General features: G+C 46.4%; 1 protein-coding gene across 1 annotated transcript in view; it reads right to left on the bottom strand.

The window, feature by feature from the left end:
* atp13a3 (ATPase 13A3) overlaps nt 1-24,758 on the bottom strand; it is a 173,847-nt gene that overhangs the window by 44,660 nt on the left and 104,429 nt on the right. Inside the window, exons 20-23 of the mRNA XM_085990222.1 lie at nt 18,579-18,707; nt 18,407-18,486; nt 17,920-17,962; nt 17,723-17,832 (exon numbers count right to left, since the gene is read on the bottom strand). Of these exons, the coding sequence (XP_085846348.1) occupies nt 17,723-17,832; nt 17,920-17,962; nt 18,407-18,486; nt 18,579-18,707 (362 nt within the window). The remainder of the gene's footprint in view (nt 1-17,722; nt 17,833-17,919; nt 17,963-18,406; nt 18,487-18,578; nt 18,708-24,758) is intronic.

The following is a 24,758-nucleotide window of genomic DNA, read 5'->3' as shown; positions in this document are numbered from 1 at the left end:
TGAGGTTTTTGTTGGCAGAGGGATTAATTTAACATCACTACATGAAGCAAAGCAAAGTTCCTTGCTATGAGGTGTGACTCAGAACTAAATTTGGTTTCATTAAACATAAAATGAACCAGAGTTGGGGGGGGGGGAGATAGATACACATCCAGTCTTAAGTATGCTGAAACTAGATGACATAGATGTAAGCAGGTGCTTGTCTTAAACTGTGAGCACAGAATTAAGTTAGTTTTAAATTAACAAACCTCAAAAAAGACAAAGAAAAAAATTCCTTCCTGTCAGGTTATTGAAACATTTTCAATAACCTAAGGGGAAGCAATTTTTTCTCGTCTTATGTTCAACGTTTCAATGAGATCACCTCTCAATCTTCTAAACTTCAGCGAGTATAGGCCCATTCTACTCAATCTCTCTTCATAGGACAACTCTTTCATCCAGGGAATCAATCTAGTGAATCTTCCTTGCACCACCTCTAGGGCAAGTATATCCATCCTTAGGGACAGAGACCAAAACTGTACACAGTACTCCAGCTGTGGTCTCACCAAAGCCCTGTACAATTGCAGCAAAACTTCCTTACTCTTGTATTCTCATCCCCTTGCAATAAAGGCCAAAACACCATTTGCTTTCCTAACTGCTTGCTGTACCTGCATGTTAACTTACTGTGTTTCATGTACAAGGATACCCAAATCCCTCTGAACACCAACATTTAATAGTTTCTCCCCATTTAAAAAATATTCTGTTTTTCTATTCTTCCTACCAAAGTGAATAACCTCACATTTCCCCACATTATACTCCATCTGCCACATTCTTGCCCATTCACTTAATCTGTCTTTATCCCTTTGCAAACTCTTTGCATCCTCCTCACAGCTTACTTTCCCACCTAGCTTTGTATCATCAGCAAATTTGGATAAATTACACACAGTCCCTTCATCTATGTTATTAATATAGATTGTAAATAGCCGAGGCTCCAGCACTGATCCTTGCGGCACCCCACTAGTAACAGCCTGCCGACCCGAAAATGACCCGTTTATTTCTATTGTTTTCTGTCCTTTCACCAATCCTCTATCCATGCTAATATGTTACCCGCAACCCCATGAGCCCTTATCATGTGTAACAACCTTTCGTGTGGCACCTTATCAAATGCCTTTTGAAAATCCAAATATACATCCACTGGTTCTCCTTTATCTACCCTTCCAGTTACATCCTCAAAAAACTCTAATAGATTTGTCAAACACGATTTCCCTTTCATAAAACCATGCTGACTCTGCCTAATCATACTGGTCCGGATTTTGTGGTCAGCGGCAAAGTGACAGCACTTGCTGCTGACCTCGAAGAAAGCGGCCCACAAACCTTTAGCTGTCTCTGTGGCATGGATTTCACCTTTCCCGACATTAATTTCATTTGGGCGCCATCTATAGGGGATCTCTAGAGCCCAGCAACAGTGATGTCATCAAACAAGCTAAGCAGCAAATCACACTGAAGAATTCTCACAGACCACAAACCAGGAAGTAACAAGCAGGTTTTATCATTCACTTATTATAATTTTACAAAAAGTGAAATAAAGATTGGGACATACACATGGGATTAAGGCAGAAGCTGAAATATCAAACAAACTTTAAAAACTAAAATAAAAATGAATTTTTATTATTTTAAAAATCTTTGGAATTTTGATTATGGAATGGAGAAATTTGACATTCCACAAATATAAAATTGTTTTTTCAGGGCCAGAGAGTTGTTCAGCAGTAATTATGACTTAGTACGGCGTTAAAAACTCAGTTACACTTCATTCAACACGGCTTAACTTTTTCAACAGTTTTTACAGCGAGAGTTGAATGGAAGTTCACGTCAATTCAGTGATTTCTAATTGATTTCATCTGAGAGGACTGTAACAGCGCACCCTGTGGAGGAGCAGGGTATCACTGACAGCAACTTCAGGATTTCCACGTTTAAATGCGCATGTACAGACTCCAGTTTTCGCCATCATTACAACTGCAAATTCCGGGCCAATATGGTTTTCTAAGTGCCCCGCTACCATTTCCTTAATAATGGATTCCAGCATTTTCCAGCCGACTGATGTCAGGCTAACTGGTCTGTAGTTCCCTGTTTTCTCTCTCCTTGCTTTCTTGAATAGCATTATTACAGTTACTGTCTTCCAATCCACTGGGAGGATTCCAAAATCTAGGGAATTTTGGAAGATCACAACCATCTATCTCTGCAACCACCTCTTTTAGAACCCTAGGATGTAGGCCATCAGGTCCAGGGGATTTGTCAGGTTTTAGTCCCATTAATTTCTCCAGTACTTTTTCTTTACGAATATTAATTACTTCAAGTTCCTCATTCTCATCAAACCTTTGGTTCCCCACTATTTCTACATATGAACATACGCATTAGGAACTGGAGTAGGCCACTCAGCCCCTCGAGCCTGCTCCGCCATTCAATAAGATCATGGCTGATCTGATTACTCCACATTCCCGCCTACCCCCGATAACCTTTCACCCCATTGCTTATCAAAGACTCTGGCCCCGATTTTTGGCCTGTGTGGGAAATGGTCGGGTTTCCCCGAATGTGGGGTTTCTGACACACACAAAAAAGTGTCAGCCAGCTCCACGCAATTTTCCCTCAAGTGGCCAATTATTTCCCAGCATGTGGGAAGCCTTGCTAATTGTCCAATTCGAGTCAGAAATCCCCACAGTATGATGTCATCATTCGTGGTGCTTTCAAGGTCCATAGCAAGTGCTGCATCTTCTGAAGGCTTCCAAACGAACCATACAGGATGGCAGAGGAGCCTGCAGCAGCTGTGGCCAGTGCCAGACCCCGAGCTGCCTTCAAATTCGACGAGGCTTCACTGCAGGCATTATTGGATGGGGTTAGGGCCCACAGGGAGGTCCTCTTCCCTAGGTCAGGGAGGAAGAGGCCTCCCACTGAGACCAATGCTGCATGGATGCAGGTGTCAGCGGATGCCAACTTGCTGGGAGTCACCAGAAAAACCTTGGCATTACATCTCTAACTCCTTCCTTTACTCCCCCACAGTACCATCCAGAGCCCCCATCCTCACTGGAGGAGGAGGAAGAGGCTGTGCAGCCAGACTCCTCAGAGGAAGCTCCAACCTCTGAGGGCACAGCGTCAGCAGAAGTAAGCGCACCCAGCACCAGCACAGACACTCACACCTCGGGGAGACCTTCGGGACATAGAGTAGTGTTGTCACCTGGTGTTTCACAGCTCACAAGTGAGCCTCAGCAGATTCTGGAGACAGGGACAGCAGTGGAGAGTCCTCGTCGGAGGGCGCAGGACTCTGCCAGCTCAGCTCAGCTGTGCTGCATGTCGACCCTCTGCCTCTGGGTCCATCCGCAAGAGAAGAGGTGATGGATCTCCATGCACAGATGCAGGAGTCTCTGGCAGGTTTTGTCTCCAGGGTCGCTGCGAGTGTGGAGCGAATGGAGGAGTCCATAGCGACCATGAGCAGAGCCTTTGTGGAGTCATTGGCGCATGAACGCATCACCATGGAAAGGTTGGCAACCTCCATGGAGGAGATAACTCGCCAGGGAACGGAAAACATGGTGAGTGCTCATAAGAGAATGACATCTCTTGAGGAGCGTTGGCCATCTGTTGAACAGAGAAACCAGCTCTTCATGGAAGTCCTTCTGAGTAGGACTGCCAGTGCAGATACGGGTCCCCATGGCCCCCTAAAGCGCAGCAAGGTGCTCTCAAGCCACTTCCAAGCGCTGGCCCCTTCTGGCCTGTGCAGCTTCAGGCGAGTGAGCAGCAGCCTGGTGCTCCTGTTGCTGATCCTGCTGTTCCTGGTTCTGTTGCTGCCGCCTCTGCTGTTGGAGATCCTCTAATGGCAAGAAGGGAAGGAAAAAAAAGGCGTCCCATGCTTCTCGTAGATGCCTCCGCTGAGGAAGCGCTGAGTGAGGGTGGCGAGAGGGGCTTCCCAGGAGATCGCATTGGAGAAGTGTGTGAGGCTCCAACCTTCCACAGCTGTATCTAAGCCTTGAAGAAGTAGCCCCAAACCTGCAACAACAAGGTCCTTCAACATACAAGTGCTGTCCCTTTAAATCGCAGCTTCTCCGATTGACCTGCAGCTGACAGCAAGCAAACCGGCAAGCTTAACGCCAGGTCTCATCAGCGGTGTTCCCCGCAGGCGTGTTTGATGTGGGGAAAGCCCCAAAGTCGCAACGGCCCCGGAAAATCTACTTCAACAACATTATTGTGCCGACGACCAGTCCCGCCAGCGGCGGCCGGGACTGAAGCGGGTTGCGGGGAAATGGCGGTCCGAAAGTCGGACGGGGCGGGGAATCAGGCGGGGGTGTCCCGACCCGCTTTTTTGGCGATTTTCGGCCCCCGGCCACATGAAAAGCCGCCCGACGGCTGCCAGAAAATTGACCCCTCTGCTTCCACCACCCTCTGAGGAAGAGAGTTCCAAAGACTCGCAACCCTCTGAGAAAAAATTTCTTCTCATCTCGGTCTTAAATGGGTGATCCCTTATTTTTAAACAATGACCCCTAGTTCTAGATTCTCCCACAAGAGGAAACACCCTCTCCACATCCACCCTGTCAGGACCCCTCAGGATCTTGTATGCTTCAATCAAGTCACCTCTTACTCTTCTAAACTCCAGCGGAAAGAAGCCTAGCCTGTCCAACCTTTCCTCATAATACAACCCGTCCATTCCAGGTATTAGTCTAGTAAACCTTCTCTGAACGCATTTACATCCTTCCTTAAATAAGGAGACCTATACTGTACACAGTACTCCAGATGTGGTCTCACCAATGCCCTGTATAACTAAAGCATAGCCTCCTTACTTTTGTATTCAATTCCCCTCACAATAAACGATAACATTCTATTAGCTTTCCTAATTACTTACTGTACCTGCATACTAACCTTTTGCGATTCATGCACTAGGACACCCAGATCTCTCTGCATCTCAGAGCTCCGCAACCTCACACCATTTATGCTTAATTTTTATTCTTCCTGCCAAAATGGACAATTTCACATTTTCCCACATTATACTCCATTTGCCAGATCTTTGCCCACTCACTTAACCTATCTATATCCCTTTGTAGCCTCCTTATGTCCTCTTCACAATTTACTTTTCTACCTATCTTTGTGTCATCAGCAAATTTAGCAACCATACCTTTGGTCTCTTCATCCAAGTCATTTATATAAATTGTAAAAGGTTAAGGCCCCAGCACTGATCCCTGTGGCACATCACTTGTTACATCTTGCCAACCAGAAAATGACCCATTTATGCCTACTCTGTTTCCTTTAGCTAGCCAATCTTCTATCCAAGCCAATATGTTACCCCCTTCAGCATGAGCTTTTATTTTCTGCAATAACCTTTGATGTGGCACCTTATCAAATGCCTTCTGGAAATCTAAGTACAGTACATCCACCGGTTCCCCTTTATCCACAGCACATGTTACTTCCTCAAAGAATTCCAATAAGTTGGCTAAATGTGATTTCCCTTGCACAAAACCATACTGACTCTGCCTGATTACCTTGAACTTTTCTAAGTGCCCTGCTATAATGTCTTTAATAATAGCTTATAACATCTTCCCTATGACAGATGTTAAGCTTGTGAGAGAATACGCCATATTTCAGAAAGATACACCATAATATGAACAGAATTCTGATATTATTAAATAATATACTGGGTTTAAAAATCTAAAGCCTCGGAGACACAGGCTGTAAACAGAGGACAGGCTTCTGAGATAAAGACCAATTGTTAAACAAAGTTGTAAAAAATCAAACAAGCTTTGAAATGGGAATTAGTTAAAAATACTAAAACAATGAAAGATTGAAGCAAACCATTGGTGCTTCCGAAAGGTCTACGGTTTGGATGAAAAGACCCAATTCAGGTGTTATAAACTAACACGTTGGAACAGAAACACAAACATTAAAAGAGGCATATGCCTTTGAAAAGATGACATCAAGTAAACGAAACACCTGCTGGTCAAATAGTTTTTATGTTAAACTTGGAAGACAGGAAACACGATTAAATATACAACCAATTGAGATAGCTAGAAATGCATGAAACACTCTGGTCAAAGTGTCTTTAATTTAGACATAGTAAATATGATACCAACAACAACACTTTGAAGATATGACTTCAATAGATACACCAAGCAATTACATTGGGCAGGATTTTCATTGTGCCGTGGAGTCGGGATTGGAGGCATGCGGGGGGTTAAAATCCTGAAATCGGGGGTCCCGACACCATCCCGCCCCCAAGCCAGTTTCAATGGAGGCGGGTACCCGCCCCGCACTGGGACCCGCCTACCCAAGGTGGGAAGGGATTAGTGCCAATTAACTGCCTGTTAACAGGTAGTTAACAGGCAGTTTTTAGCCTAATCCCTATTTTGAAGGTTGAAGTGTGGAATTCCCGACGGCTCCAAACCACGCCAAGTTAGAGTCGTCGGGCCGTCGGGTTGAAGGACTTGGAGGGGTCGAGATGTCGGTGTTCAGGTGAGTGATGTGTGCATGAGTGGAAAGGTAAGTGTGTTTGGTGTGTCTAAAGTGTGTAAAGAAGTTTAAATTACCTGTACTTACCTTTACAGCCTTCCTTCCTCTAGGTTTCGGGAGTCCATCATTCAGCCGGCACAGAAAGCAGAATGGCTGCGATCTGTCAAAAGTGACAGCCTGCAGCTTTCAGTGCCGGTGAGATTTCTAACTGAGTCTGCGTAGAAGGACTCAGGTTAGAAGTAAGACTGTCAGTGTTTGACAGCTTCAAACAGCTGTGAAACACTGATATTTCATCTGTCAATACCTCTTGACAGATGAAATTTCAGTCTGTGATGTCACCTGTTGCCGGGTGGCCCTTAATTGGCCTGCTGAGCCCGCTGGGCGGGCTCAACAATGTCAATCAAGTTAAAATCGCGTGGATTGGCCGCATCTCGATGGAGGCAGGACTACAACCCCGAAAGTTGTAGTCCCGCCTCCTTCCCGACTTCTCAATGAAAATCACCCCCACAATGTCTGCTTAAAACCAGTAAAGCCAATATTAAGAATTAAATGAAAACATTTTGTAAGAATGACATCAAATAAAGACTACTGTCATATTGTTTTTATGATGGTTTTTGAAACACCTAAAGGTAGAGACATAATTATGCATGTAATAGTTGAATTGATAGTAAGATAGAAAGCATTCAAAAGAGAGAATCAATAAAGACAATTAGCTGACATCAGCAGAGAACTTCAAAGAAGAAACCAATGCCAAAAGGGTATAAAACTAAGACCTTTTTAACAGAAAGACAGAACTCGCTGAACGGGCAAAGCGTTTCTCAACTATTCAGAGGCAGCTCTGCAAGTCTTTAACTATGAGTCTCGGGAAATCATAGTAATTGATTTTGGTGGATAATCTGGATTTAGAAATAAGTAAGAAATGTAGAAATGTAACGAAGTAAAGATTGGAAAATAAAGATCTCCGAGAAATAAGAAATGTAAGCTATCTGTATTTTGAATTGTTAATGTTGCGACTGACTCAACAGCTGTTAACTGAATGTTGGCTCTTAAATAAAACTATATATTTTTAGAATTGTCTCAAAGAGTAATTCTGTATAAACTCGCGAACCCAAATTCTGTACACTCTTTTGTAAGGAGCTGCAGAATTCTGGGGGGTATTCCGGACCCTCATAATATCCGGAAGGTTACTGTCTAGTTCAACTTATTAAAAGTACTATCTGGAGGACGGTAACATCTTTAGTCGTTCCTTTCCTTTAGGGAGAGATAGTCTGAACCTTTAGACCCATTTAAGTGTCTTATGGAATTCGGCTATCTCTAACTTAAGTTGAAGGTGAACGTCTGGGGAATACGCCTGATCTGGGGTAGCCCAAAAGCGCTAGGACTTGTAATTATTCCTTCAAGCTAACTGGCCTGTAGTTTCCTGCTTTCTGTCTCCCTCCCTTTTTGAATAAAAGAGTTACATTCGCTATTTTCCAATCTAATGGAACCTTTCCCAAATCTAGGGAATTTTGGAAAATTAAAACCAACGCATCAACTATCTCACTAGCCACTTCTTTTAAGACCCTAGGATGAAGTCCATCAGGACCCGGGGACTTGTCAGCCAGCAGCTCCAACAATTTACGATAGCAAAATACTGCACATGCTGGAAATCCGAAATAACAACAGAAAATGCTGGAAAAACTCAGCAGGCCAGGCAACATCCGTGGAGAGAAATTATAGTCGACGTTTCGGGTGAACCCTTTTTCAAAACTGGAAAGGAAATGAAATAGATTGAAGGCAGGGCTGTGATAGAACAAAAGAAGTAAAAAGATGTATTCAAAACCAGACGAGATGGTAATAGGACAGTGGAGACAAAAGACGGCTCAGATTAGGTGTGAAGTGTACTGGCAGGATGAGAGACAGCTGTCATGTGGGAGAGAGAAAAAAAAGGAAAGGGGGGGGCGGTGGAAAGGTAAAACCCAAAACAAAGGTGTGGAAAAAAAATATAAGTAAAAATGTAATAGGGGCCGAGGTTACGATCTGAAATTGTTGAACTCGATATTGAGTCTGGAAGGCTGCAAAGTGCCTAATCGGAAGATGAGGTGCTGTTCCTCGAGTTTACGTTGAGCTTCCGTGGAACAATGCAAGAGGTCAAGGATGGTGAGGTCCGAGTTGGAATGGAGCAGTGAATTAAAATGGCAGGCGACCGGAAGCTCGGGGTCACCCTTACGGACTGAACGGAGGTGTTCCGCAAAGCGCTCACCCAATCTGCGTTTGGTCTCCCCAATGTAGAGGAGACCGCATTGTGAGCAGCTAATACAGTATACTAGATTGCAAGAAGTACAAGTAAATCGCTGTTTCACCTGGAAGGGGTGTTTGGGGCCCTGGACAGTGGGAAGGGGGGAGGTATAGGGGCAGGTGTTACATCTCCTGCGCTTGCACGGGAAGGTGCCAGGCGAAGGGGAAGGGCTGTTGGGGGTGATAGAGGAGTGGACTAGGGTGTCTCGGTGGGAGCGGTCCCCAGGGAATGCTGAAAGGGGAGGGGAGGGGAAGATGCGTTTGGTGGTGGGATCACTTTGGAGGTAGCGGAAATGGCGGAGGATGATCCGTTGAATGTGGAGGCTGGTAGGGTGAAAGGTGAGGACAAGGGGAACCCTATCGTGGTTCTGGGAGGGAGGGGTAGGGGTGAGGGCAGAAGTGCGGGAGATAGAACGGACACGGTCGAGGGCCGTGTCAACCACGGTAGAGGGGAATCTTCAGTTGAGGAAAAAGGAAGACATGTCGGAAGCACTGGTGTGGAAGGTGGCATCGTCGGAGCAGATACGGCGGAGACAGAGAAACTGGGAGAATGGAATGGAGTCCTTACAGGAGGCGGGGTGGGAGGAAGTGTAGTACAGGTAGCTGTGGGAGTCAGTGGGCTTGTAGTGAATATTGGTTGATAACCTATCCCCAGAGATGGAGACGGAGAAGTCGAGGAAGGGAAGAGTCAGCGATGGACCATGTGAAGGTGAGGAAAGGGTGGAAATTGGAGGCAAAGTGAATGAAATTGTCTAGTTCGGGGCGAGAGCAGGAAACGGCACTGATACAGTCATCAATGTATCGGAAAAAGAGGTGAGGGAGGGGACCTGAGTAGGGCTGGAACAAAGAGTGTTCCACATATCCCATGAAAAGGCAGGCATAGCTAGGACCCATGCGGGTACCCATAGCAACACCTTTGATTTGGAGGAAATGAGTGGAGTTAAAGGAGAAGTTGTTCAATGTGAGAACAAGTTCAGCCAGGCGGAAGAGGGTGGTGGTGGATGGGGACAGGTCGGGCCTCTGTTCAAGGAAGAAGCGGAGCGCCCTCAGGCCATCCTGGTGGGGGATGGAGGTGTAGAAGGATTGTACGTCCATGGTGAAAAGGAAGCGGTTGGGGCCAGGAAACTGTTAAAGTGGCGGAGGGCGTCCGAAGAGTCGCGGATGTAGGTGGGAAGAGACTGGACAAGGGGAGAAAAGATAAGAGTCGAGATAGGAAGAGATAAGTTCCGTGGGGCAAGAACAGCCTGAAACGATGGGTCTACCAGGGCAGTCCTGTTTGTGGATCTTGGGAAGGAGGTAGAAGCGGGCTGCGCGGGGTTGGGGAACTATGAGGTTGGTGGCCGCAGGGGGAAGATCTCCAGAGGAGATGAGGTCAGTGACAGTCTTGGAAACGGTGGTTTGATGTTCGGTGGTGGGGTCAAGGTCCAGGTGGAGGTAGGAGGAGGTGTCGGAGAGTTGGCGTTCAGCTTCCGCTAGGTAGAGGTCAGTTCGCCAAACAACAACAGCACCACCCTTGTCAGCGGGTTTAATAACAATGTCAGGGTTGGATCTAAGAGAATGGAGTGCTGCAAGTTCAGAGGGAGGTAGGTTGGAGTGAGTGAGGGGAGCAGAGAAATGGAGACAGCCGATGTCACGGCGGCAGTTAGCGATGAAAAGATCTAGAGAGGGTAAGAGGCCAGGGGGAGGGGTCCAGGTAGAACGGGAATTCTGCAAGCGGGAGAAAGGGTCAGTCGTGCGGGGGGAAGACTCCTGGCCAGAGAAGTGGGCATGGAGACGAAGGCGGCGGAAAAAGAGCTCAACATCTTGCCGAGCTCGAAATTCATTGTGGGGCTGTATGGGGATGAAGCTCAGGCCTTTGCTGAGGACTGATCGTTCGGGGTCAGAGAGTGGAAGGTCAGAGGGGATAGTGAAAATGCGGCAGGGGGTGAGATTGGGAGAAGGGGGGGTCAGAGGAAAGTGAAGGGGAAGAAGGTTCCGGAGGGGCGTTGGTGTCCAAGAGTTGATGAAGCTTGCGATCCTTGACATCGGAAAGGAAGAAAAAAAGTTTTTTGTTGAAGCATCGGATGAGTCGAAGGATGAAATGGAACTGTGGACCCGGACAGCTTTGCGATAGAGTGCGCCGGTGTTGCTGAAGAGAGAGGTCGAGAGTGTTCATGTGGCGCTGTATGGCATTGAACGTGGATCTCAGGATGCGGCGAGAGCAGTAGTTCGAGGAACGATGAATATCTTGGAGATATTTGTAATCCTGGGTGGATCCGAAACACGAAGGGTGGAAGTTTAGTTGGAATCCACGTGGAATAAGTCGGAACCGGAGACAGTTGCTGAGGAAAATGATGTGGCTGTGAAACCTCAATGAATTTCGAGCTCAGCACGATGTTGAGCTCTTTTTCCGCCGCCTTCGTCTCCGTGCCCACTTCTCTGGCCAGGAGTCTTCCCCCCGCACGACTGACCCTTTCTCCCGCTTGCAGAATTCCCGTTCTACCTGGACCCCTCCCGCTGGCCTCTTACCCTCTCTAGATCTTTTCATCGCTAACTGCCGCCGTGACATCAGCCGTCTCCATGTCTCTGCTCCCCTCACTCACTCCAACCTACCTCCCTCTGAACTTGCAGCACTCCATTCTCTTAGATCCAACCCTGACATTGTCATTAAACCCGCTGACAAGGGTGGTGCTGTTGTTGTTTGGCGAACTGACCTCTACCTAGCGGAAGCTAAACACCAACTCTCCGACACCTCCTCCTACCTCCACCTGGACCGTGACCCCACTACCGAACATCAAACCACCGTTTCCAAGACTGTCACTGATCTCATCTCCTCTGGAGATCTTCCCCCCGCGGCCACCAACCTCATAGTTCCCCAACCCCGCACAGCCCGCTTCTACCTCCTTCCCAAGATCCACAAACAGGTCTGCCCTGGTAGACCCATCGTTTCAGCCTGTTCTTGCCCCACGGAATTTATCTCTTCATATCTCGACTATTTTTTCTCCCCTTGTCCAGTCTCTTCCCACCTACATCCGCGACTCTTCGGACGCCCTCCGCCACTTTAACAGTTTCCAGTTTCCTGGCCCCAACCGCTTCCTTTTCACCATGGACGTACAATCCCTCTACACCTCCATACCCCACCAGGACGGCCTGAGGGCGCTCCGCTTCTTCCTTGAACAGAGGCCCGACCAGTCCCCACCCACCACCACCCTCCTCCGCCTGGCTGAACTTGTTCTCACATTGAACAACTTCTCCTTTAACTCCACTCATTTCCTCCAAATCAAAGGTGTTGCTATGGGTACCCGCATGGGTCCTAGCTATGCCTGCCTTTTCATGGGATACGTGGAACACTCTTTGTTCCAGTCCTACTCAGGTCCCCTCCCTCACCTCTTTTTCCGATACACTGATGACTGTATCGGTGCCGTTTCCTGCTCTCGCCCCGAACTAGACAATTTCATTCACTTTGCCTCCAATTTCCACCCTTTCCTCACCTTCACATGGTCCATCTCTGACTCTTCCCTTCCCTTCCTCGACTTCTCCGTCTCCATCTCTGGGGATAGGTTATCGACCAATATTCACTACAAGCCCACTGACTCCCACAGCTACCTGGACTACACTTCCTCCCACCCCGCCTCCTGTAAGGACTCTATTCCATTCTCCCAGTTTCTCCGTCTCCGCCGTATCTGCTCCGACAATGTCACCTTCTACACCAGTGCTTCCGACATGTCTTCCTTTTTCCTCAACCGAGGATTCCCCTCTACCATGGTTGACACGGCCCTCAACCGTGTCCGTTCTATCTCCCGCACTTCTGCCCTCATGCCTGCCCCTCCCTCCCGGAACCACGATAGGGTTCCCCTTGTCCTCACCTTTCACCCCACCAGCCTCCACATTCAACGGATCATCCTCCGCCATTTCCGCTACCTCCAAAGTGATCCCACCACCAAACGCATCTTCCCCTCCCCTCCCCTTTCAGCATTCCGTAGGGACCGCTCCCTCCGAGACACCCTAGTCCACTCCTCTATCACCCCCAACAGCCCTTCCCCTTCGCCTGGCACCTTCCCGTGCAAGCGCAGGAGATGTAACACCTGCCCCTATACCTCCCCCTTTCCCACTGTCCAGGGCCCCAAACACCCCTTCCAGGTGAAACAGCGATTTACTTGTACTTCTTGCAATCTAGTATACTGTATTCACTGCTCACGATGCGGTCTCCTCTACATTGGGGAGACCAAACGCAGACTGGGTGACCGCTTTGCGGAACACCTCCGTTCAGTCCGTAAGGGTGACCCTGAGCTTCCGGTCGCCTGTCATTTTAATTCACCGCTCCATTCCCACTCGGACCTCACCGCCCTTGGCCTCTTGCACTGTTCCACGGAAGCTCAACGTAAACTCGAGGAACAGCACCTCATCTTCCGATTAGGCACTTTGCAGCCTTCCAGACTCAATATCGAGTTCAACAATTTCAGATCATAACCTCGGCCCCTATTACATTTTTACTTCTATTTTTTTTCCACCCCTTTGTTTTGGGTTTTACCTTCCCCCCCCGCTTTCCTTTTTTTTCTCTCTCCCACATGGCAGTTGTCTCCCATCCTGCCAGTACACTTCACACCTAATCTGAGCCGTCTTTTGTCTCCACTGTCCTTTTACCATCTCATCTGGTTTTGAATACATCTTAATGTCTTTTTACTTCTTTTGTTCTATCGCAGCCCTGCCTTCGATCTATTTCATTTCCTTTCCAGCTTTGAAAAAGGGTTCACCCGAAACGTCGACTATAATTTCTCTCCACAGATGTTGCCTGGCCTGCTGAGTTTTTCCAGCATTTTGTGTTGTTAGCTCCAACAATTTATTCAGTACCACTTCCCTGGTGATTATAATTTTCTTGAGTTCCTCCCTCCCTTCCATTTCCTGATTTACAGCTATTTCTGGGATGTTACTTGTATCCTCTATAGTGAAGACCGATGCAAAATACCCATTCAATTCAACTGCCATCTCCTTATTTTCCATTATTAATTCCCCAGACTCATTTTCTATAGGACCAACGCTCACTTTGTTAACTCTTTTTAAAATATCTATAGAAACTCTTACTATCTGTTTTTATATTTCTAGCTAGCTTTCTCTCGTACTCTAATTTTTCTCTCCTTATTAATCTTTTAGTCATTCTTTGCTGTTTTTTATATTCTGTCCAATCTTCTGACCTGCCACCCATCTTTGCACAATTATATGCTTTTTCTTTAAGTTTGATACTATCTTTAACTTTTTTAGTTAACCACGGATGGTGGGTCCTCCCCGTGAAATTTTTCTTTCTCGTTGGAATGTATATATTCTGTGTATTCTGAAATATCCCCTTAAAATGTCTGCCACTGCAACTCTATTGACCTATCCTTTAATCTAATTTGCCAGTTCACTTTAGCGAGCTCTACTTTCATGCCCTCATAATTGCTCTTATTTACGTTTAAAATACTAGTCTTGGACCCACTCTTCTCTCCCTCAAACTGAAAGTAAAATTCAATCATATTATGATCGCTGCTACCTAGGGACGCCTTCACTATGAGGTCATTAATTCATCCTATCTCGTTGCACAATACCAGGTCTAGTATAGCCTGCTCTCTGGTTGGCTCCAGAATGTGCTGTTCTAAGAAACTGTCCCGAAACATTCTATGAACTCCTCATCTAGGCTACCTTTGCCCATCTGATTTTTCCAGTCTATATGTAGATTAAAATCCCCCATGATTATTGCCGTACCTTTCTGACAAGCTCCCATTATTTCTTCCTTTATACTCCATCCTACCGTGTGGTTACTGTTAGGGGGCCTGTACACCACTCCCACAAGTGGCTTCTTGCCTTTATCATTTTTCATCTCTACCCAAACCGCTTCTACATACTGGTTTCCTGAACTTGGGTCATGTTTCTATAGGGTACTGAATTTGGATGATCAGCCATGATCTCATTAAATGGCGGAACAGGCTTGAGGGGCCGAATGGCCTACTCCTGCTCCTATCTTCTATGTTTCTATGTCATCCCTCTCTATTGTGCTAATACCATCATTAATTAACAGAGCCACCCTCCGCCTTTTCCTAGCTTCCTGTCCTTCCTAAATGTCATGTACCCTTCAATATTCAGGTCCCAATCTATGTCATCCTGCAGCCATGTTTCTGTTATGTCTATCAGATGGTACTTATTTATTTCTATTTGCGCTATCAGTTCATCTGTTTTGTTTTGAATGCTACGTGCATTCAGATGCAGAGCCTTTAGTTTTGTCCTTTTACTATTTTTGTAACCTCTAGCCTTATCTGTTGATTTACTCTTAGATTTGTACTCTCTATCCCTTCCTGTCACGGTCTGTTTATCATTTCCCATATTAATACCTTTCTCTCTTGCCTTGTCTCTACTCTTTGGTTTACCACATCTTCCCAAATTTGATCCCTTGCCCCCACTATTTAGTTTAAAGCCCTCTCTACCGCCCTAGTTATATCGCCAGAACACTGGTCCCAGCACGGTTCAGGTGAAGACCGTCCAAACGATACAGATCCCAGTTTCCCCAGTACTGGTGCCAGTGCCCCAGGAATCGAAACCCATTTCTCCCACACCAGTCTTTGAGCCACGCATTCATCTCTCTAATTTTATTTACCCTATACCAATTTGTTCGTGGCTCAGATAATAATGCAGACATTATTACCCTTGAGGTTCTGCTATTTAATTTAGCCCCTAGCTGCTCATATTCTCTCAGCAGAACCTCTTTCCTAGTTCTACCTAGGTCGTTGGTACCTACGTGGACCACGACCACTGGCTCCTCCCCCTCCCACTGCAAGTTCCTCTCCAGCCCAGACAGGGCAGGCAGACAGGCAACACAGTCGTCTGGACTCTTGCTCTTGGCCGCAGAGTACTGTATCTATCCCTGTTCAGTATCTATCTATTCTGTTCTTTTTTTGGTGTCTTCTACTGTGAAGACAGATACAAAACATTTGTTTAACGTCTCTGCTATTTCCTTATTCCCTATTATAGGAGGATAGCCCACAATCAAGTGATTACCTGTTCACTTGCTATTTCTCAATGCTCCAGGACAAGCATCTTAGCGCTGACAAGGGCAACCATTTTAACCCTTTTTTTTTCCTTCCTGCAGGTGAGCCAAGATGCAGGAAGGCATTTGCTGTGGACAAGGAAGAAGAGAGGATGAGGTTGTGGGAAATGGAGCAGCTTCCGAAAGAGATGGAGGGTGAGGACTCTGGCTTTTGTCATGCAGCTTGTGCCAATTGAGCTGCCAGAGGAAGGGCCAATGGAAAGCCAGGGCTCCACGCCTCCGTTCCGTACTGGGAGTGCAGCCGTCACCTCACCTGCAAGCCACCTCCAAGCAGAGACAGAGTCAACTGGCTCACCTCAACCGGGTACCAGTGCGGAGATTTTACACCAGGCCGAGCAAGCTCTTCATTGCCAGGTGAGCTCCCAGGCGTCTGAATCCAGTTTTAGAGAAGGGAGAGACTCGGAGGAGGTAGAGGATACCGTTACCTCTCTGGACAGATCGGCAGAAAGTACCCATGGACTAGTTAGTCAGTGGAGTCTGACACAACAACTTGCATTTAAATATAACAACAGAAAACGCTGGAAAAACTCAACAGGCCAGGCAGCATCCGTGGAGAGAGAAACAGAGTTAACGTTTCAGGTCAAAATGGATGTTGCCTGGCCTGCTCAGTTTTTCCAGCGTTTTCTGTTGTTATTTCGGATTTCCAGCATCCGCAGTATTTTGCTATTGCATTTAAATATAGCGTCTTTCATGTAGTAAAACATTCCCACGGCGCTTAACAGCTGCAGATTTAAAGATGCACCTGCTGTTGGAGCATCAAAGGGGCAGGAGGACACTGGGCTCCAGCAAGAGCAACATGGAGATCTTTGCGGGTCTGGCCTCCAAATCTGTAGTACTGTTCAGCAACAGCATGGCACAGGCAATACTGCAGTTGAAACAACCAATCCAGAAGTTGACTGTGCGACTTCTATTGGAGCATTAAAGGGGCATGAGGAAGAGGAAAAGGTACAGGTATGTGGAATAGTAAACAACTGCCAAAATGGATTCAGAATGGGAAGATCCTGCCTGACCAACCTCCTTTACTTTATTGAGTAAGTGACATTCCAGGTGGACTATGGAAAACCATACATAGGTGTACCTAGAATTTGAAAAAGCATTTGACAAAGTTCTGCACAAAAGGCTACCAGTTAAGTAAAAGCAGTGGAGATTCAGGGTAAAATTTGGGAATGAATAAGAAATTGGTTAAAGGGCAGAAAGCAGTAATTGCTTGTTAGAGGAGTTATGTTGGAGGAGGGAGTATTGAGTGGAGTTCCCCAGAGATCAGTGTTGGAACCGCTAATGTTTCCATTTACATTAACGACTTGGATTCAGAAACTAAATGTAAATTAGTCCAATTTGCAAACTAGAAGAGGCAGCCAATTCTGAAAAGCACCTTATGAACAAAATTAATTGGACAAAATATGTGTGGGCAGAACAATGACTGATGAATCTCAGTAGGGGCAAGTGTACAGTACTGCACATAAGAAAAATTGGGCAACATAAACATTCCATGAATCGTATCAAAATAGCTAAGGATGAAGATGAAAGAGATCTAGGTGTTTTAGTGGACTCGATGCTTGACATATCCAATTACTATGAATCAGCAACTAACAAATCAATCAGAATGCTAAACTATAATCGGCAAAGCAGTAGAGCGTAAGTTAGAGGAAGTCCATATTCAAGCCAAATAGCTTTCTTACCTCTTTCGGGAGACGTGATACTGGCCTTCCGATTAATGAAAAGGTACAGATAAAATACAGAAGCAAGAAATCTATTGAGAGGTATAGATAAGACAGAGGTAGGAAAGTTATTTGGCTTTGGCAGTGAGCACAGAACTCTGGGAGATAATTACAAAACAAAGATTAGAGGGTATGTGCCACACACTACCAAAAAAAAACAAATTATCTAACCATGGTTAGATATTCTGGAACTCTTATGGTTAAATAAATAAGTTACCTGATGAGATTTGGTACACATGCAATGTTTGGAGTCTTTGATGTGAATGGAGATGCTACAGAAGCTTCCAATTCAGACAATGAGATGCCACTGTGTGCTCGCTTTAGTGCCTGTAAATCATACGTTTGTAGTTTAAAACATTGCCCCAAATAAAGACAGAAATGTTAGTAATCCAAAAACTTTAAAATAACACTTACACCGCAGTCATTGGCGCCATCTCCACACATTCCCACGTAATAGCTGTCAAGAGGAATAAGGATTCAAGCCAGATATTAAATATAACTCTTCTGTGGGTAAACTGTATGAATTTTACCTGTCGTGTAGCACTGAAAGTCCTTAGACAACTACAACACAAAGACTTATAAAGTATTGCTAACTGTTTCTAATTAGGTAATGGGCTTTTTGATGATATTTACATTATTTTTTCCATTAAAAGTAATGAAGAGACTAATAATTCTACAAGGAAAGAAATGTATGACTACTTGCATTTGTGCTCATAAACATGAGAAAAGTAAGACATGAACAAATGCAAGATAGAAAAGGAATTTAATTCTGAAAAAAGTAACTGACAAATAGTAATACTGTGAGTTTAATACAGATGTATTACATGTACGTTGAATTATTAAAACACTTCCCCCATCTGTTTAATATTTTCCAATTTGAAAATAGTCATTCAGTACTTACTCTACATTTTGAAATGCTTCTACCAGCTGTGTTTTTTGATCGGGAGCCATGCGAGCAAATACTGTGCCATGTAGTACCAACTGAGATAAACAGAAGAACATTTTTAGTTGTGCATGGCCAGCAATATCCTTAGCCAAAATTATTCAGAAAACTTTAGTTGTCAATTACTGACTTTTGAAAGCAGATCCTGAAAATGCTCAGTTACAACAGAAAAGGATTTGCCATCCATTGCAAAGTGGTAATGATTCATCTGATGGAGGCCATCTCCAGAGCCCTCATTTTCCATTTTAATATCGATAACCTGGAAAGGAAAAGCAATTGAAAACGAACATGAATTTAATGACCCTTTTTATTTAAATAAAACTTACAATAATATATTTACCTACTCTGTAGCACTAACAAGAAAATGCCAGCATGTTAGTCAGAAAGCCACCTATATTAATTCCACGTCACTTCTGTTTCCTCATCTCCTTTTATATTCTTCCTTTTGAAATATTTATCCAAGTCCCTTTTAAGTTATGTTATAGCTACTTGTGATAAAAAGCATTCCATATTCCAATAACGGTCTATGTGGAAAGTTTTCTTCTAACTTTCCTATTCATTCTTCTATTTATAATCCAGTGTCCATACCCCCTCGTTAGTGTCACCAACCCATGGAAACAATGACTCTTTACCTTCTAAAAACCTTTTATCATACTGGAAATCTCTATTCGCTCACCCCTTAACCTTCTCTGATTCTACCAGAAAGTATTTCTTAATAACTGTAAGCTCTCTTTCCAGTATCATTACAACTCAGGAGACTGCCATTTGATCCATCGTGTCTGCACTGGCTCTTTGCTGGAGCAATCCAAAGTTAATCCCATTTGCCCGCACTCGCCCCATTTCCCTGTATTATTTTGTGCTTCAAACCATTATCCAATTTTCCCTTAAAAGATATAAAAGTCTTCCTCAACCACCCCGTTACAATGCATTCCATGTTCCCTCTTTGTAAAAAACATTTCTCCTAACCTCTCTCCTCACTCCGTGATACTTTTATGTTAATGACCCCTCATCACTCACTCCTGGAAACAATGAAAATACTCTTTCTTTATTCACACTATCAAAACTCTTCATAATTTTATAAATTCTATTAAAATCTCCACTTAACCTTTTTTCCTCCAGTGGAAACAGTCCCACCATCTCAAGTCTCTCCTCAGAACTATACTTTCCCATTCCTGGCATCATCCTGTTCAATTTATGCGATGTGTGCTCTATGGCTTTAATGTCCTTTCTCTAATGGGGCGCCCAAAACTGCACATAATACTGTTAACCATGGGCTAAGCAATGTTTTGTATAAATTGATCATTACTTCTTGTGCTCAATGGTGCATTTATAAAACTCAAAATTCTATTGGCCTTTTTATGGCTTTAATCCTTCTGCATTCACTCGTTTAGGGTATTATGCATTTGAACCCCTAGGGGTCTCTGTTCATTCACATCCTTCAGTGTATTTCAATTGAGTGCATAATCCCATTCCTTGCTTGTTGCCTAAAATGTATTACCTCACACTTAGCCACATTAAATTGCTCATTTTACACCACCAAAAAAAAGAGCGAAACAAGGTTTAATTTACCCACTAAGAGTTTGCCCACAACTGATATATAGTTAACCTGGTTTAGTCGTAGGTGAGTGATAACAAAACTAAAGAAAGAGCATATAAAAAGTGCAAAGAATAGTGTACATCCAGGGGACAGGGAGAGATATAAAGAACAGCAAAGGAAGACAAGAAAATATAGTAAGAAAGGGAATACAAAAAGAAACTTGTGAGGGATATCAAGATTAACACAAAAAGTTTTTACAATCATATTAGGAAAAATAGGGGTAGTCAAGGGTAATGTGGGCCCTTTAAAAACAGATGGGGGTAATATTGCAAATGAAAATAAGGAAATACCAGACTTGTTGTATAATTACTTTGTCAGTCTTCACATTAGAGGAAGAGGATAATATACCCGACATTCCAGGGAAATTAATAATGAATCAAGGACAGGAGCTCACTAAAGTTAACATAAGCAAGAAAACAGTATTAGAAAAAATAATGGCACTAAAGACTGACAAATCCCCAGGACCTGATGGTTTCCACCCCAAGGTTTTAAAGGAAATAGGTGAGGAAATTGCAGATGCTTTAGCCATAATCTTCCAAAGCTCTCTTGAATCAGGAATTGTCCCTTTAGATTGGAAAATTGTAAATGTAACTCCATTATTTAAGAAAGGCAAGAGAGAGAAATCAGAAATTTATAGACCTGTTAGTCTAACATTTGTTGTGGGAAGTTATTGGAATCTATAATTAAGGACAGAGTGACTGAATAGAGTGAGAAAATTGAGCTGATTAGAGAGAGCCAGCATGGTCATGTCTAACGAACCTAATTGAATTTTTTTGAGGAAGGAACTAAAGTTGTAGATAGGGGAATGTCATGTAGTTTATATGGACTTCCAGAAGGCACTTGATAAGGTTTCACATAAGAGACTATTAGCTAAAATTAAAACTCATGGGCCTAGAAATTGGGTATAGCCCCACTTGAGGCGTTAGAACTGGCGATGCGCAAAGTTTATAGCCAGACGAAACTTATCGCCACCTGGCGCGATATTGGGTTGCATCACCCCCAAAGGGGATTGAGGTGCTAAATCAGCCGTTGCACGGTGCTCTTAAGGCGCAAAAGGTCAGGCGCTACTCAATATCGACGCGGACGGGCGCAGCGCAGGTGAACTCAATTACGGGAAAGCACGAGACCTACAGGCGCCGGCCGGCTCTTAAAGGGGCGGGTCAGTCAGACTGAGCTTAAACACACAACGCCCTGTAGGCCTCAGATTCGGCGCTCGCCCTTGTCTGGCGTTAGAAACTTGTGCATTATGGAGAAGGTTAGGCAGAGAGCAGAGCGCTTCAGCACTGAGGCTCTGGACCACTTGGTGGCTGCAGTTGAACACTGTCGAGAGGTCCTGTATCCGGATAATGGCAAGAGGCCAAATCAGAAGGCTTATCGACGATCTTGGAGGGAGGTTGCTGTGAGGGTGAATTCCAGCAGCATGGCGACCAGGACCCCTGTTCAGTGCAGGAAGAAATTCAACGACCTCACACGGATCGTTAGGGTGAGTGATGGTTTACCAAACTTATGCTTCCCTCCATCTGCAGCTGACTTCGGGCACCCTGCTGCAATGATGCGCCAATGGCCATCTGTCAGTATGCACCCATGGCCCTTTCTGGCCACACACATGGACAGATGTCTCAAGGCCTCAGGTAAGGGCTCTTGCACCATGGGGGGCATGCGATGAGGTCTCAAGGCCTCATGTAACAGAACCTCCCCTTCTTTCCCCTGCAGTCCAAGATGGCACAGATTAGAAAGGAGCAGCGTCGAACCGGTGGCAGACCTGCACAAGTGGTCACTCTCACGGATCTGGAGGAGAGAGTGCACCAGATACTTGGAGGATGTCTGTCTGGTCCAGTGACCACTGCATCTGCCGACCCCATTACCGACAGCGAGGGTAAGACTCTCACCTTTTCCACCTGTTGCCTTCCACTTGGTCCCCCCGCCAGCATGCATCCTCAGTGTGCAGCCATGTCAGAGCCTTGCTGCAATCTGGCATGCCTTTCAGCAAACCTGTCCTTTTGCTAAAGCCACTCTTCCACCTCCCACTTTCAGATGAAGCAGCACCAACTCAGGCTCAACGCGCTGAAGCTGCCAGTGCCAGTGCCACCGGAGGCGAGGACCAGGAGGAATCTGAACCAGCCGTTGCAGAATCTGGGGAGCGGAGACATCTGCAGACTGGGGATAGTAGTCCCCTGGAGGGGAGGGGGGGTGGCTCTGAGGATGAACCAGTTGCCGGACCAAGCGGCATGGAGCAACGCAGGGGGGATAGGCAAGTTCGGCCACCGTCTCCCCGCAGGGCAAGGCAGGTCGTCATGACTGCTGCACAGAGTGCAGATGAGGTCCGTCGCCCTCCAAACAAGCTCCCATTCCGATGCCAGTTGGTCAAAAGGCTTTTAGGTGTAGTGGTGCAAGTGCTTCGGACAGGGTTGAAGGTACCAAGTACTGTAAAGCTCAAATCCCAGAACTCCGCTCCACATTAGCTCGCCAACTCTCTCTAGCAGCGAGCGCAATGAGCAGGCCAAGTGGCAGAAGATTCTGCAGTAGAGCTGTCCCCTTTAAATAGCGCTCCCCTACTCCGAGAAGGGCCTGTTAGCCCTCCCTCGAACTGTCACTAATAGCGCTGGGCGCTAAGGCTCCGGGCGCCACCCAATATGCGCTCAGGTGCTCCTAAAAGGCGTTGCACACTGAAATTATGTCATGAGCTGCTTGCGCTCGCGGGCGCGCGCAAACACTTAGCGCAGGCGCTAAATGTATTGTCAATATCTGAGTTGGCACTATCTTCATAGCGTCCGCCCCAATTCTAGGTCTCTTTAGGCGCTCAGCGCCGGCGCTACCAACCCAATTTCTAGGCCACGGAATTGAAGGCAAATTATTGACCTGGTGAGGCAGTAGAAGACAGAGAGTAGGGAATCTAGAACTAGGGGGCATAGTTATTTTTTGTTTTGCACTGTCACACAGATGTAATAGCTAATATTGCCTAGTCACAGCCATCTCCAGGGCTGTCCTGCAACCAAAACCAATCCATTAACAATTTGACCAAAACTCATTGTAATATAAAATTGAATACTCTTCTACGAAAAACAAGTTCTGTCACTATTTTAATCCATTGAAAATCCTGATCTTGTTGGCAAACACACCTTGGCCTAGAAATTCATTGTAGCCACTTTTGGGGCGGTAAAGTGGGGCGGCCGCTAAAGTTTGCGCCCGCCGCCAAATCGAGGCCACTTCTCCGATATTCATTAGCTTCGCCCTAAGAGTTCGCTCGAGCGCTAAAACTGGTGCTGGACGCCTCTCTTTGGGCGCTAAGCCGGAGGTGCTGATCGATAGCGCCGAGGCCGGGCGCAGCGCAGGTGCGGCCATCTCGTGATTGACAGCAGACACCCTGGCGCCGGCCAGCTCTTAAGGGGGAAGGGTCGACTGTGTCTGCTGCCACGCCCTGGATAGTGGAGCCCTCCAGCTAGGCCTGAACACTGCTGCTGGACCCAAATAGCGCCTGAAGCCATGCAGAAGGCCCGTGAACGTGCGCAGCGCTTCTCAGAGCGTGATCTGAGTGTGCTGGTTGGTGCTGTGGAGAAGAGGCGCCATGTTTTGTACCCGGACAATGGCAAGAAGGCGCCGTTCCGCGTCTACAGGAGAGCCTGGAGGCATGTCACCAGCAAGCTGTCAGCCAACAGCGAGGTCCCCAGGAGCGGTGTCCAATGCCGCAAAAAGTTTAATGACCTCACTCGCATTGTCAGGGTGAGTACCCTTTCCAGTGACCTCCTCATCCTTGCATGTGCACCTCACATTATGGGCAAAGGGACCTGAAAGCCCTAATGGCCAGCCCTCATCCAACAGCGATGGGACAGGCATGAACATCAATTGCACATTCTGCACTTAACACACTGGCCAAACTATTCCACCATGGGAGGCAGTGCACACAAGATCAGGGCGACACACTGGCCAGGCTATTCCACCATGGGAGGCAGTGCACACAAGATCAGGGCGACACACTGTACTTAGAGGCCGTCCTTTCTCTTGCAGGCCAAGCTGGCTAATAATCGGAAGAGCCGGACTGCGACCGGGGGAGGCCGACCCCAGATCCAGCCGCTCACCGAGCTTCAACATCGCGTGGAGCGCATCATGGGTGCCCGGGTGATTGGCCCTGTTGCATGTGGAGATGCCGACCCTGTTCTGGCCAGCAATGGTAAGGACATCACCTTTTGGACCTCTCTCGTCCCACTTGCGCATCAGATCTACATCCTTTGCCACTGTCCGACCAATGCGCTGAATGCCACCACTCATGCATCCCTTGCTGACGCCCTCTCCTCACTCTAAAGCTACTCTTGTGCCTTCCTGCTTTCAGATGGTGAGGAGGAGGTCCCTGAACTTGCCAGTGACAGCCCCTCAGAAGAGGAGCAGGAGGAGGAGAAAGAGGAAGGCGGCCCATCAGGGGAACCCTCAGCCGCGGCCACCCAGGCCAATGTAGGGGACACGTCTTCCCTGGAGGAGAGCGTGGCGGAAGTGTCGAAGGGGAGGGGAGCTCATGGGACCTGCGGCCTGCAGAAACGCAGGAGGGGGGTGGAAGCTCGGCGGCCTTCTCCCCAGAGGGGGGATGCGTCGGAGGGGAGTCCAATTGCTGGGCCCAGCGGCGTCCAGCAACGCAGGAAGGGTCGGCCAGCTCGGCGGCCTTCTCCCCAGAGGGAGAGTCCGGCCTCCAGTCCGGAGATGGTCTTCGCCGAGGAGATGGAA

Source organism: Somniosus microcephalus, chromosome 6, assembly GCF_052327205.1.
Source record: "Somniosus microcephalus isolate GS21.2 chromosome 6, FLI_Smic_1.0, whole genome shotgun sequence".
Classification (NCBI taxonomy): Eukaryota; Metazoa; Chordata; class Chondrichthyes; order Squaliformes; family Somniosidae; genus Somniosus; species Somniosus microcephalus.
The sequence above is the reverse complement of the archived record's forward strand: the minus strand, read 5'-3'. Positions and strand labels throughout refer to the sequence as shown.